The 14,160-nt window shown below is 38.8% G+C and overlaps 2 protein-coding genes across 5 annotated transcripts; both read right to left on the bottom strand.

Moving 5' to 3' along the window:
* Window positions 1–150: 150 nt before the first annotated feature.
* On the bottom strand, window positions 151–4,465 carry eif3i (eukaryotic translation initiation factor 3, subunit I). The gene is made up of 11 exons (XM_027026527.2): window positions 4,267–4,465; window positions 3,658–3,750; window positions 3,441–3,528; window positions 3,277–3,342; window positions 2,887–3,036; window positions 2,610–2,737; window positions 2,200–2,310; window positions 1,879–1,968; window positions 1,124–1,197; window positions 616–708; window positions 151–390 (listed from the first exon to the last, which is right to left on the bottom strand). Exons 1-11 carry the CDS (start codon window positions 4,267–4,269, stop codon window positions 309–311), a joined length of 978 nt encoding a protein of 325 aa, XP_026882328.1. The 5' UTR covers window positions 4,270–4,465; the 3' UTR covers window positions 151–308.
* A 2,755-nt stretch (window positions 4,466–7,220) lies between these two features.
* Window positions 7,221–13,897, bottom strand: txlna (taxilin alpha). 4 transcript variants are annotated; one of them, XM_027026535.2, is made up of 12 exons: window positions 13,735–13,897; window positions 13,321–13,347; window positions 12,811–12,986; window positions 11,935–12,180; window positions 11,476–11,567; window positions 9,993–10,163; window positions 9,432–9,626; window positions 8,590–8,709; window positions 8,252–8,326; window positions 7,979–8,071; window positions 7,801–7,896; window positions 7,221–7,606 (listed from the first exon to the last, which is right to left on the bottom strand). In XM_027026535.2, the coding sequence occupies exons 3-12, from the start codon at window positions 12,977–12,979 to the stop codon at window positions 7,280–7,282; spliced, it is 1,584 nt and encodes a 527-aa protein (XP_026882336.2). In that variant the 5' UTR covers window positions 12,980–12,986; window positions 13,321–13,347; window positions 13,735–13,897; the 3' UTR covers window positions 7,221–7,279. The 4 variants fall into 4 exon arrangements, with proteins under 4 accessions (XP_026882336.2, XP_026882334.2, XP_026882335.2 ...); XM_027026533.2 differs by having other exon boundaries at window positions 13,790–13,897; XM_027026534.2 differs by lacking the exon at window positions 13,321–13,347.
* Window positions 13,898–14,160: the final 263 nt, after the last annotated feature.

Below are 14,160 nucleotides of genomic sequence, written 5' to 3'. Positions count from 1 at the left end.
GTACACTTTACTTGCATGGCTCATAGAAAAGCAGTGGTTATGAGTTTGTGTTCAACTGAAATGACTAGAATAAGCAATTATTAATTTCATAGTAGTATAGTAGAGTGGTTAAAGGGGTAAGTAATAATTGGACATATGACAACAAATATACTTGTAATGTTTAATACAAAACAGGAATATAATTTGCATGTACTGTTTGTATTGCATTTACTGCCTGATGTTCATAGGCACATCTTTGAAAGATGATCATGACTTAACAGAGGTTCAGGTGAACAAGGGGAGCCAATCGGGAATGTCCATGTGTGAATTTAGGCCTCAAGTTCAAAGTCAAAGTACTGAGGATCAAAGTAATGAATTCTGACATAACCATCTTCTCCTCCGCTACTGTAGCTGTAAAACAAAATTGAAGGAAACATTAGTATGTGTAACTTTATTACATTTACATAATACCTGCATTACATATGGTAGTGTTTTGCCATTACTTTGAGCCATAATAAAAAAAAATTTCCAGATCACAAAAAAAATGATTTGAACAGCAAAATGTCTGGAAGTAGGTAGCAATGTGTAATAACCTGAGAGAGAGAGAGAGAGAGAGAGAGAGAGTACACAACACACCTTTTCCCATCTGGATGGAATTCTACACAGTTGATCGGTCCAAAATGGCCCTTCACCCTTCCAAACTCCTCTTCATAGGCTGCATGGAAAAACCTTTGGAGAATATAATACATTAGACATGGACTAGATTATTAAAGCCACAGCATTAACAGTGCCTAAAGGAGTCAAAAGTCAACACAACAGGACTTATTTTCTTGTCCTTTAATTTTCTAATTTATTCAGTTTTCAGAATAAAAGGATATAACTGCCATTATTAGCTACTGACTTATTAGCATAGAAAGGTTCCAATCGAAGATATTTAGGAACTTTGACATTTAAACTTTTGAGACTACCTTCTTAACACATCAGGTTATTTTCATAACTTATCAGACAGGGTAATATATTGTTTGGGATGGTGTTCATTTATTTCTCTAAAACAGGATTTTGTTCCAATAAAATGTACTTAAAAATGAAACACAAGCATGAAAGAGTAACGGTTTATGGGCCAGCCATTCATTTCCATACTAACCTAGCCTCGAATTTGCCAATCCTAGTAGAGGTGGTTGTGACCTCCATGGCTTCCTGACCTCCTCCCACGACCACCTAGGTGCCAAAAAAACAAATACACACCACACACCTCACAGGGCCATATATTTCAAAACAGCGGGTGTTTTAAGGTGTGTATCCCTCATTTTTAGCACAGGGACAGCATTTCAAACCAAGCCACTGATTTTTCCTTTTTTCATGAATCAGAGAGCACAGTATATTCTAATTATGACCGTTTCATCCAGAAAGATGAATTTGGATTATGGGTGAAAATGGCCACAGAGAGGTAAAAAGGGGAGTGAATGGATACATGTCTCCAGTTGTGTGGTGCACTTCCTACTCTGTACTGGTGTAGCCAATTCAGAATGCAACCACCAGTCGATCACCAAAATCAATATTTATGAAACATGCACAACTATATGTGCTTTAAAAAAAGTATTATGTTAATCAGACCATGAGTAAATAAAGGGGAAACATTGCTACTTATAACTATTAGTTTTAGAATTTGTCCACACCATTTAATGCATGTATTTTGTTTTCACAAAAAGGTACAACAGTCATATTATGCTGAAAAATTACCAACCAGAAGCGGTTCACCAGACCAGTGCATTAACTTGTTATAAAATACTTTTATAAAATAAAATGCTTTTATCTGACTTATTCAGACAAGCACCATTGAAGCAATGATGATTTGTGGATTTCTAATGAAAGAAACAAGATGGATTAAAGATGGCTTACATGGTCCATGATGGGCGAGATTGCAGCAGAGTTCACAGGACGCTCTGTCTTGAAGGTTTTTATGTGTTCTAGTGAAGATGAATCAAATAGCTGCATAGAGAAAGGTAGTATTTCAGAGTCTTTTTGTGTTCAAGCATGTTCAATAGATAACAGGAAAGTGTAAAATGCCAAAATATTGTGGGTACAAAAATGGTTCCACTGTAAATACATATTTCCTACAGGAACAGACATAAGATATCTGAATATTAGGATACATCAAAATGGGACATCTTTATTATACTTATTCATGGAAGGCCATCCACTCTCCGAGAAAGTACAAACCTTAGCAGTGCTGTCTTTGGAGGCAGTGATGACCATCGTGAGGTCCAGAGAAGTCTGGATGTCGTTGATCTGCTTGGTGTGCTCCTTAATCTTCTTCAGAATCTCCCCAGACTACAGACACAAACAAAGCACACGACGCATAAACACACATGCTAACAATGCTTTGCTTGGAAAACCTAGGCTATGCTCAAACAGCAGCCACTAAGGCTATCTTCACAGTGGGCCTCATCTGATGGAAATGTAGTTAGGTATGCCTTTGAAATATAAGCATAAATCACACCATACAATGACCATACTTTGAGTCCAAGATATCCAATGATGCACACACAACTTGTGACCAACTACAGAAATGACTGCATATGAATGTAGGTCAAATCATGTATTACTGAATATCAGCTGAGACTGCAAACCTTTGCACTGAATTGGTTGATTTCCCCGTTTTCATGACCAGCAATCACAAACTCGCCAAGTGGCCCCCACACTGCACTCGTGATCTTTGACTCACTGCATGGCACAGAGAGATATGGCTGGTTGTCCTCTGAGAATGAACAAAAGATGAAAAACAATTAGACTCAGGGGGTGGGGAGGTGTCTAAAATCTATGTTTAGTACAAAATTTAGCAAATTACTGTTCTAAAATTTCTGGATTCATATTTTGCCACTGTTAACAATAAGGAACTACATTTACCAATCTGTTGTGGATCTCGCAGATCAAAAAAATTAAGATAGCACTGGTAGCCCATCTGTTTGTCGGTGGAGAACATGATGATGTTTCCGCTGAAGTCAAAGCCACATGTTCTCACTGCTGAATTGGTGTCGAGTACAGCTAATTGTTTACCTTAAGATAAGAGTGCAAACGATCACTCAAGATAAGCAACTGCTTAACAACCCAATGATACAAACCCACTGTCCATTTCAATTTAAAATGACATTTAAAAAAATACTTAAGATAAATTTTCTTTTTTTTCATTTGGTCATTTTAGTTCATCTTAGAATGGTGATGGTGAATTGTGAGAAGGCAGGAAGATGAGGTAAAGAAATCACGGTTCCATCTCATACAGAGCAGAGCTCAACTCACCTGTCTCACAGTCCCAGAGCCGGCAGCTATTATCAGCAGATCCAGTCAATACATGCTTTGTATCCCCTTTAAAATGTATTAAGGTTACCAACAAATATGGGAACAGAATTTATTGTTACACAAAAGCAGCTTTAAAATTTAGGAACATCTTCAATGAAGGATACAGTCAACGTCCACACACCAGACAGCGCCGGTGTGTCCATTGTAAGTGCCCAGCCTCTCTCCATTGACAGAGTACCACACGTTTACAAACTGAACAGAAAAAAAAAAAATGATTTAGCTATCGATTTGTTATACATGGAACAAACGCATCCCAATTAAAATGAAACCACATCTTTCCAAGACGGTATTACTGGTACAAACATGAGTTTTTCGACTCACCTGGTCCTTGGCCACAGAGAACAACAAGTCTCCCTCACGATTATATTTAATCTGCGTGATGGACCGTTCGTGGCCCTGTAAAAGTATTGGTTTCTGCAGAAAGTACATTTAATATGTGTCAAATATGAAAAAATATCAATTTGGCAATGCACTGCATAAATTATATAAGGGACAAATCACATTAAAAAAAACAACAACAGACGTTTATGGGCGTGTATTATTAAAAGCAATTGCAGCCATCTAGCTACTTACGAAAACAAGGTATTAGAGGAATATGAATAGCCAAGACAGCCATTATTCCAACGAGTCAGTTCGCTACGCTACGCTAGCTCGCAAGCAAAATGAGTTATTTATATATAACGTATATCTGAGTAATATTAGCTAGCGAATACATATTAAAAGAGACGCATTTACAGACAACCTTGTGCAACTGGCTATTTCTGACCCTACCACACAATAAAAACGACTACTGCGAGTTTCTAAAATATAAGTCAGAGAAGGCTGACTGGCTAGCTTAGCCGCTGAACATAGCAATTTAGCTAGCTAGCATTAGTTAGGGTAACATTAGCTCCATTTCATGTCCTCTGCGACACAACTATGTTTACTCACCATTATCTCTCGATCTCTATATATATCTATATATATAGAGATCTATATATATAGATAGATATATCTACCTATCTATAGATATATATATCAATATATATCTATATCTATAGATAGATATCTACGCTTTTTAATAAACCGTAGAAAGGCCCGTTAGCAATACGCGTGCTTGCCGAGCACTGGATAAAAACGGAAAGGACGTTTTTTAGCTTCCTGCTCTTAAAACACGTGAACCGAAGCGGCTGCGTGGTCTAGACCTGGACTGAGTCCTGTACAGAACAGGAGCGGTAAGAACGCTTCTTAGCTGAATGCTAGGTCTGGTATAGTGCCGTTATAAAATAAATAAATAATTTGGGCTAAAATTATGTTTATTTAGCTCGCATCTGCCCGTCTACGTTCATTCACAAATCATAGACAGACTTTGATAAAGTACACAGACAATAGAGATTTGCCTAAATATTCTCTGCCTGAACGCTGTCCTGTGTGAAATTCTTCCCTTTGTACTACCCCTTGTGTTCACTTACAGCAGAAGCTTGGTTTCCATTATCCAGGTTTTCGATTGTACTTGTTTCAGAAGTTGACACCCCATCTAAAAAGAAAATTTAATTAAATAATCATCACTCATGCTGAATTGTGCCTTTACAGTGCGTTTGGGCTTTGATCTTATTATAATGCATATACAATTATTTTGTGCAGCACAAACACTGGAAAAAAAAATGCACTAATGTGGTTAGATTCTTGGTTTGGGATGTGAGAATACTAGCTACAGAGATAAGTTAAAATTATAAAATCCCATGAATCAAACTAGCACAAACTTTATGGCACATATTTTAAAAAATAAATAAATTGAATGAAAAAGATTTCATTACATTTATTGTTATAAGTATGCAAACAACCATTCTATAAGACAATGTGTAGAAATCATTACTGGGGCCTCAACATCAGAAGCCATCAAAAAGAGCAGGATTTAGTAATAGATCACACTTAACAATATTCATTGGCACAGAAAGAGAACTTCCCCTATAATCACTATAATCAACCTAGAAGATTTCATTATAACTATGTACTATTAGTTATACAAAGCTTTCTTTTTATTTGCAAATTCAAACACTCACAGACTGTTTTTCAGTGTAATTTCTTTAATTTGCAAAGTGTTTACAGGGTCGAGGAAGGATGAAAGAAAATTCTTTGGTAGCTTTTTAACAGTAGGTGCATCCAGCATTATTCAGTAGCAACTGATGGGAAGCCAATAAAAGCTGGTATACTGTTATGAAATAGATGCCATTCTGAGAAACAGCAGTTATTCTGTACCTGTGTTGATGACACTGGGCTGTCAACACATGGAAGACCTGATGGGCATTCTAGTGGTCTTGACATTCAGATAAATTAAACGTTTAAGTTCTAAGTATAAAACGTAGCCTTAAATGCAAAGTGTATTCTAATCAGATACAACTGCAGCTGCCGACTCAACTGTTATAAGATTAGAATGTATATTAATTTCCATAGTATGACAGATTGTCAAGAGCTAAAAGAAATCACATGAACAGAAATAGGATTGCATAGTTTAACATTTTAGAATCTCTTTATTTAACCTGATCACACACAAAACTGGATCTGGGATGCAATTAAATATGTATTTTTTTTTTTTTTACTTGCTCTTAATCTGTATACAATGATGTTGAGACAGACTGTATATTAGCAACAACAAAGTATCAAAATAATGGTCTACACTAATAAAGCTCTGAATGAAAAAAGATTCTGGTGTAGTTCATTTACTACTCAGTGGTCACAGTCTCATTCAAGTTCCTGCTTTCCTCTGGATCTCATGGAATTATTTTACAGAAACATTTGCAAAACTGGCAAATCTACCTCATGATGAAATTACAAGACAAATTATCCATATTGAACTTTGTGGCAGCTTAAGACAACTCTCAGAAGTTATAATGTGTTGTTTAAAGCTACATTTTATAACTGAAATGCATTTTGCAAGAACTGAATAAATGGATTTAGAATTCAACTTTAAAAAAAATATATATTTTTTTATAGGGATTAACATTTTATCTGCTGCATTTATGAGCCAATGGAAAAGTAGGCTCACAATTCAGAGCGAAAATTCTCACATTCCTCCTGATTTTAATTTGGTTTGTGGTCAGGAGTCTCAATGGAGCAACAACCAGTGAGATGTAACTAACATGATACACTGCAAACACAAACAGCAATGACTTACATGACTAATACAAATTTAAGAAAATGTTGATTATTTGCTTTATTAAATTCAGAAACAGAAAACTGTCCTGTCAGGTAACAGACACCAATCATGGTTAGGTCAAAACCCAACAATGAATCACAGCAAAACCATATTATGGTATATAGGCCCTTATAACGTGTGGAATTCTGTGAAAAATAAACGCATAAAAAAAACCAAGCTGAGACTGATTCTGAGGGCAATTCCTGATGCAAACCAACAGATGGACATTCACCCATGGATACTTAACTCTTGCCACACTACAACAACTGTTGAGTTTGTAAGATAAGGCATTGTTCTTAAGCAGCTCATCTGGCCACCCATCTACAATCTAAACGTTTTTTTTGTTTTTTTTTTAAACTAAAATAGACCCAAAGCTTACATTGATAAATAAAAATGTGGCCCATGGTACTCCAAGTTCAGCAATCCAAAGCAGCATCATCATCATCCCATGCCCCTTTTAGCATGTCAGAGTGAGGGATTATCATAAAAACAAACTGGTGAAATAAAGAAACCCCGGGGGGGGGGGGGTGACTAATAGAGATGCAGCATAAGACTCATCTTGAAGGCACAATCTTCCCTGAGGGAATGGATAGCCTCAAGAGGAGACCAAAAATAAAAAATAAAAAAAATAAATCAACCATGCGGTAATAGGGTAAAAACACAGGACCAAGCTCAAAGACTCATGGTTGGCTAAGGACTTGGGGGGGGGGGGGGGGGTGAGAGAGGAGGCGGGGACACTGAAAGAAGTGTTAGCCAAGAAATAGTAGCTCAATCCTGGGCTAAACAAACCTCCCTCTGCTGCTCAGTGTCTGGATCTGGACCACAGTGACATGCCTGAGTGCAAGTTGTAGGTGGAGTGTCTAATTCGGTGCTTTTCCGATGGGTGGGGCTACCCTCGTCGGAGTCTGTGCCTGGGTGTTGGGACTCTGCTTCAGTTGGTGCCACTGACTCTAGGCCTTGTCCATCCTCCGTGTTGCTGAGGCTCTGAACCTTCTTGCTCAGCTCATTACGTTCAATCTGCAAAGCACGACAAAGCTTTTCCAGCCTTTGCACCTTCCCCTGCAGGCTCTCCAATTCCTTATCTCGAAGTGTTTTCTGTGAAATACAAAGTAAGAATAACAATAATAACAACAACAACAACAACAGCAGCTAAAAACCATAATAGCTCAAAATTGTTTATTGGTTAATTGATAGTAATCACAATGGAAACAAATATGACTCAAAAGGTTGTGATACTGTACTGTAAACAGTAGATAAATAAATTCATTAAATAAACGAGTTCAATTAACCTCCTCTGCCATCTCCAGTAGGGCTTTATTACTGCTTTCCCACCGAGATCTGTACATTGTTGTCTCCTTCTCCAGCTTCTTAATCTTCTTTGTCATCTGCAAGACAGCACTCGCAGATTCATACAAATGAATTGCCAGACATTTCTTTCATGACTCCACTTTCATTAGCATTCATTACCTTCTCCATCTCTTGCTTGAAGGTAGTAAACACCTCATTACTTTTGGAAAGTGTGTTCTGAAATTCTTCAAACTTCTCTGTGTACAGTGACAACTGCAAAGAGCAAAGGTGAAGCCATAATTTATGAAGTCTGTCATATCATGCACAGCATCATACAGAAACAGCTCCTGAAAGTGCAGTCAGAGCAGTGGGAGACCCAAGTCCTGGGATGACCCACACCAGTGCTCTCATCTCTGAGGAGCCTTTCTGCTACTGAACATGACAGATCCTCACCTGCTGTTTCAGATGAACCTCTTGCTGTTTCATAAGTTCATACATCCTCTGTGACTCCACAGCCTCCTTCAGCAGCTGTGTATAGGTGAGGGAATCAAAAGAATGATCAGAAAGACTGAGAGGAAAGTTACACTTCATCCTAGAGTTATCAGTAACAAGCAGTGCACTTCTACCTACAGAGTACCAAAGAAGATCAAGGTTCAATTCATGGCTGTGACTAAGCAATATCTGCTGACTAGACCAATGTAACATCAATGTTTAAGGGGAAAAAAAAAACAAAAAAACCCAACAACAAAAAAGACACAGGCACACATACACCCACACCTTTGGATACTCACAAACTCTTTCTCTTTCTGGTGGCGATCCTCTGAATCTTTGAGCAGTGCCTGAGCCTGGTGGAGTTTAGCATCCACTAGCTGTTGCTGCAGATCTTTGTGCTTGAAAACCTTATCTATGTGCTGCAGCAAAGAAGAACCACAGCTCAGCACCATATTTAGACGGCTTGTAAACAATGCAAGCAGAAAATCCAAACAAATATATTTTGCTCCTCATGTGATTCATTTCCAAAATTGATCCTGAAAAAAAAAAAAAATACAACCCCAACCCTGAATGCCAACCAGTTGATTACATAATTGCAGATTTTATCTTAAAGATTATAAAGACTGAACATGTAGCAAACACCATGCAACATCCCTTTTTTCGTTTTTCAATCTCAGCACCAGTTTATATATCATTATATACCCAATAACAGCAATGTCAACAGTGCGTTATGCATGTCTTTCTTCAAAGCACAGACTACTCTTCAAAACATCACTGTTCATTAACGCTCCTTTTGCAAACCTAATAATTAAAACTGTTCTCGTCAGCTTGTTTGTGTTATAATTAACCCTATTCTAATCAGTCACCAATATACTGCATACTAGCATTAGAGGAAGGTGTGTGTACACCTACAAAACAAGAGACTCAAACACTTGAGACCACATCCAGCCCAGATCCACCTGGGTCCCTCTGAGCTCCCTTTTATGTTTATGTTATGTTATCTTTATTTATGTAATACTAGGGTAAGGCCTGTAAAGGAAGACACGTAGTGTACATCTAAGCTGCTTCTGCTCAGTGTGCACCAATGTCCTCTTTCTGCTGAGTGTGGAGCTGCTCCCTTCCCTTTTTATGTAGTACTCACCTCCTCGCGCAGCTCGTACTGCTCAATGAGCTTCTTGAGCTTCTCCGCCAGCTCCATGTTCTCCTGCCGCAGGCTGGCATTGCGCTCGTTGTGCTGCTCCATCTGTGCCTGGATGTCGTTGAGCGTCACCTGGAAGTGAGAGGTCACCTCCTTCCTCTTCTCCTCCTCCTGCCGGGCACGCTGAACTCCATCCTCCTGACAGACGGAGAAAAACAAACAAACAAAATAACAATCAGAAGGTTCATATGACAAACGACGTAGTTATATGAGACTAAGGTAGTGTGGTGCGCACCACAGCACCTTCTCACTCCTACAAAATTCCCTATTCTAACACATCTGACTTAGCATTTTGTGGATTTATTCAGCTTTTGTAATGGCATGAAAAAACACAAGCAGGACTGTCATTAACAACCTGTTATACAAACAGAAATGTTATACAAACAGGGATGCATTTTTTATCAGTTGGTCAGATCACGCTAAACAAGTTTTGCCTCTGCAGAGATGCAGAATTGCCAGCATAACGAGTTCCCTGTTTGTGCGTGCGCGTGCATGCGAGAGTACCTTGAGCGTCCGGTTGTGTCTCTGCAGCTCACGGCACAGGCTCTCCAGCTTGCTGCGAGCCAGGATAGCCTTGCTGTGCTCGTTTCTCAGGTGGTCCTTCTCCTGGATCAGCTGGCTCTGCTTCCTCTGAAGGGCACGCATCTGCTTCTGAGCATTACGGTGCTCCTCCAGCTACACATCACAACCCGACTTTTAAGCTCTTTGTAGGTTTTTTTTTTACTTCAGCTTGTTAAAGTTTATTTTCAGGCCACAAACAAATTCTCTAAATTTAATGACAACATATTTACAGCACAACACATTTAAGCCAAGAGAGGGTGCACAAAGACATTTCACCTACATAACTAGAAAGCTAAGAAGATGGCAGATATGACTACTGTTTTGATAGATGCAGGTAAACAATAAAATGCATGTTTACTGCAAGTTTTTCATCTTTTTACATGTAGACATAAGACATAAGTAAACAAGAAAATGTGGTCATATTGAAATGTTTGACTTATTACATCAATAGAGAACACCAAACAAGTTGGTGAGCTGAGAAAAACTCCATTTGAATAAGCAACATCAGCACTGGAAGGACTGTTTAGAAGCAGAATAAAAATGCAACATATTTCTGAATATTGTTTTTTTTGCTTGGGTAATCTGCCTCAGAGGACCAGTGAATGAAATTCAATCAACCAATATAGCAGTGCAGAGCCTGCCAAGAATATGAGCTTGTTAGCTGACAGTGCATCAATGCATTCTGTATATGCCCATGAATGAAGCCCAGCTACTGCATCCATGTCAAAATACCCAAATGAGCAAGCCTGAGTCATCACCATCAAAATTATACAGAACAATTTCGAGATGACATTTCCAATGATATTACCAAAATCCATAATTGGTACATCTCCAAGATGAAGAAATACTGCAAACAGATTTAGCATATTTTATGCAAAATTACTGAACTCGTGATTCCCAACACTGCATGTTCATTTTACAACAAATGCTAAATTGGATTAATAGATTTCCTGGGAAAGTTTTAGGAGACTAAAGTGTGCATCTGACAAAGGATCACAGTCCACTGAGCTTCTGAAACAGCTCTCACTACTTCCATCTCTTTACTTAAGAATCCTGTCATGACACTTAAGAATTCCTCCAAGTGTTTCCCTTTAAACTATGTGACATCACTAAATGCCACAACCTAAAAACTTACCTTTATATGAAGCATTGTTTGTTCTTGTTTATGTACATATTCCTAGAGCTACATGATAGAAAAGCTAATCTTTTGTCATTTGTCTCAGCCGTCATTAACTGAAGTCATGAATTTGGTCAGGCGCAGAACAAAGTAAGGTTTGACTAACTTTGTATGACAGTGATGGGACGTGAGCTCAAGGTTTTTAATTTGAAAATGAAAGTCTACAAGTTATAATATTTCCATAGACACCACAATAAAAATGGTCAAACTTAAAAAGAATGACTCACAAGGACAACTATAGTCTCTTACCAACTCAGCATACTTTTTGCATAGTCCACCAAGTTTCTCTTCTGGAGTGCTAAGTGTGTTCAGAGTCTGCATAAGTAGTGTTATCTCTTTGCCTACAAAATGCAAAAAATTATGAGGTACTTCAGTAATTAATACTTCATAAAATATCTGTAGGCTTATAATTTTGCATATGATCATTTCAGCATTTGACAAACACAATACTGGCAATCAAACACATGCAAATTAGACATATCCAAACAGGAAAAATGCTAAGTAAGATAGTGCTAGCTAGTTATGTACTGATTTATTAATTAAGCCCTGGACCAATGTGAGACAACAGTCAGCTTGGAGCTGTCTGGGTTCTTAACATAGTCAGCATAGTCTTGGCGACTTAGGTTGAAGCGCATCATTCCTTATTTGGTACTTATACTAACCAGCGCTGTCTGCCTCATTTTGCTCAGGCACAGAAGCCCCACTCACCCAGTCCTTTAACCTTCTTTTTCTCCTGCAGCCTTTTCTGGTCCTTGTCCCCGCCGCTGCCATTCAGTCTGGAGTCCTCCATCTTCCCGTCATCTCTGTCCGCCAGGCCGTTGACCTCTACAGCATCAGGCACGGCCGACTCCTCAGCGCCGTCCTCCTGGCAGTATGTGCTGAGGATGTCCTCCAGCTGCCTGCTCAACTCCTCAGCCATGTCGTTGCAGGGGGGCAGCGCGCCGGCCTCAGCCACTGGACACAGCACCAGTGCAACGAAGTGGTGGACATGTTAAAAGATGCCTTATACAGATATTGCGTAAATATATGGCAAATCTATGTGGCAAATCTATGAAAACTATGAGCAGTGGCAGCAACATCTGCCACTGTCCTGTTGCTAGAGTCAAGATTTTCTGGCAGGACATATTCATATGGTGTCACGAGACATTGTTGCAGGACACTAACTCAAACCACTCACCTACTAGGGTCAGGGCTAAGGTTAACTTAAGGGTTAAATAGTCATTGTTTCAAGCCATTGCCATGGGACAGTCCACTGTTGTCAGAACTATTGCTAAGAGACACATAAAAAGACACCTGAATGTCACAAGACCATAGCAACAGAAGAGTACAATTTATTCTATAACTGCCTTCACTAAAAATAATTGGAAAGCAACTGAAACAAATGTTAAAACGAATACATTTCTCCTTGGAAAATACAATAAATAATTATAAATAATTTGAAAAATAAATAATTTTCATAATCTACGCCATGATTTTCATTTAACCTCACTTCAAAGTTTTCCTTTATTTATGAATGGTAGCTACAATTTGATAAGGAAAACACGTAGACTTTAACTAATGTATGCGTGTTTAATGCTCACTTACAGCCTTCATCTGTTCGGGAATGAAGCGTTGGAGAACTGTCTGTCTGCGTGTTTGGTTCTTTTGGACAGTCAGTCACTTCGGGGGTAACTGAACTGTCTGCTGTGCCATCCGTGCTGGAAGAAGACCCTCCACAGATGTCCACTTCATCCTCAGTGTCTTGTCTCTTCATTATTGAGCTGTGGGCAAGCAACCGAATTAGCTAGCTAGCTAATTATATGATTATATTATATATTTATAATTATATATTTTTAACCATGTGGTAAGTGCAGTCTGTCGTCTATCTGTCAACTATGTCTAATTCAACTATCTTTAATACATGCAGAGGCTGACAACAGTTCGTATCTCAGTTTGTGCCACACAAGACAGCAGAAACCGTGAGTGACGTCTGTTGCCACATAGCCAAGCAACTTGCTTGCTTGCTAGCGTTAGCTAACTTATCTTAGTGTTAGCGTTACTAGACAAGCTCCATAAGCTCATGTAAGCCATTTTCAGCAAAAGGGCTACACTCACCGGTTATGACAAGCGTCCGCGAAAGATCTGTTCAAATCACGCAGTCGAGTTAGTTAGCTATCTAGTATCTATCTAAAGCACAAACAGGGTGGCCTTTACAGCGCAACACTTAGCTAGCTAGCTAACATACTGCGGCTTTTGGCAGCTACTTAGCTAGCTAGCTAGCTAATACACCCAAGTAACACTACCAAAACAATCTAGCTAGCTAGCTACCAAAAACAACACGAATCTGGCAATATCGTATGAGAGCTACAAACAAGCTACACGGGCTAACCAACATGTTAGCTAACTATCTGTCATGGTCAAAAAAAGTAGGCATGCTAACTAGCAGGCTAATTAACTGGCTAAGCTAGCCGGCAAGATCCGAGGCAAAACAGCACTTCACATAAAAAGTAAATAAAACTTAACAGTTACATTAGATAATGACATCACTGTTGTTTCCTTCATTACAGAAAAAAAGAAAAGCTACCAGAGTCTCAAGTAAGTCCCAGAAACACTTCAAATGTAGTTAGCTAATCTTCCCCCTCAAGTTTCTTCTGCCAACGGACACAGGAAATGCCAGAAGCGTCGCGGAGCCGATTGGTGAAGCGGAGCTGCTTCCGCCGCAGCTGCCACTTTAGACATCTGAACACCTGCGAAGCCTCGGCATCATTTCCCATCAAAGAGCCAATGATTTACAAGAAACCATTTACACAAACAGGTTGGACAATTTATATGGCAGATGCATGTATAACAGGTTCAAAGTCCCCACATTTTTAATTTCTGCGATCCTGAAGGAAGCCAAATTTACTTTTTTCATTAAACTTTTGATTACTTTTAACGTAATAGCTAGCTGTACAT

This window comes from Electrophorus electricus, chromosome 8, assembly GCF_013358815.1.
Source record: "Electrophorus electricus isolate fEleEle1 chromosome 8, fEleEle1.pri, whole genome shotgun sequence".
NCBI lineage: Eukaryota > Metazoa > Chordata > Actinopteri > Gymnotiformes > Gymnotidae > Electrophorus > Electrophorus electricus.
Note: the sequence above shows the minus strand (reverse complement) of the source record. Positions and strands in the feature narration are given on the sequence as shown.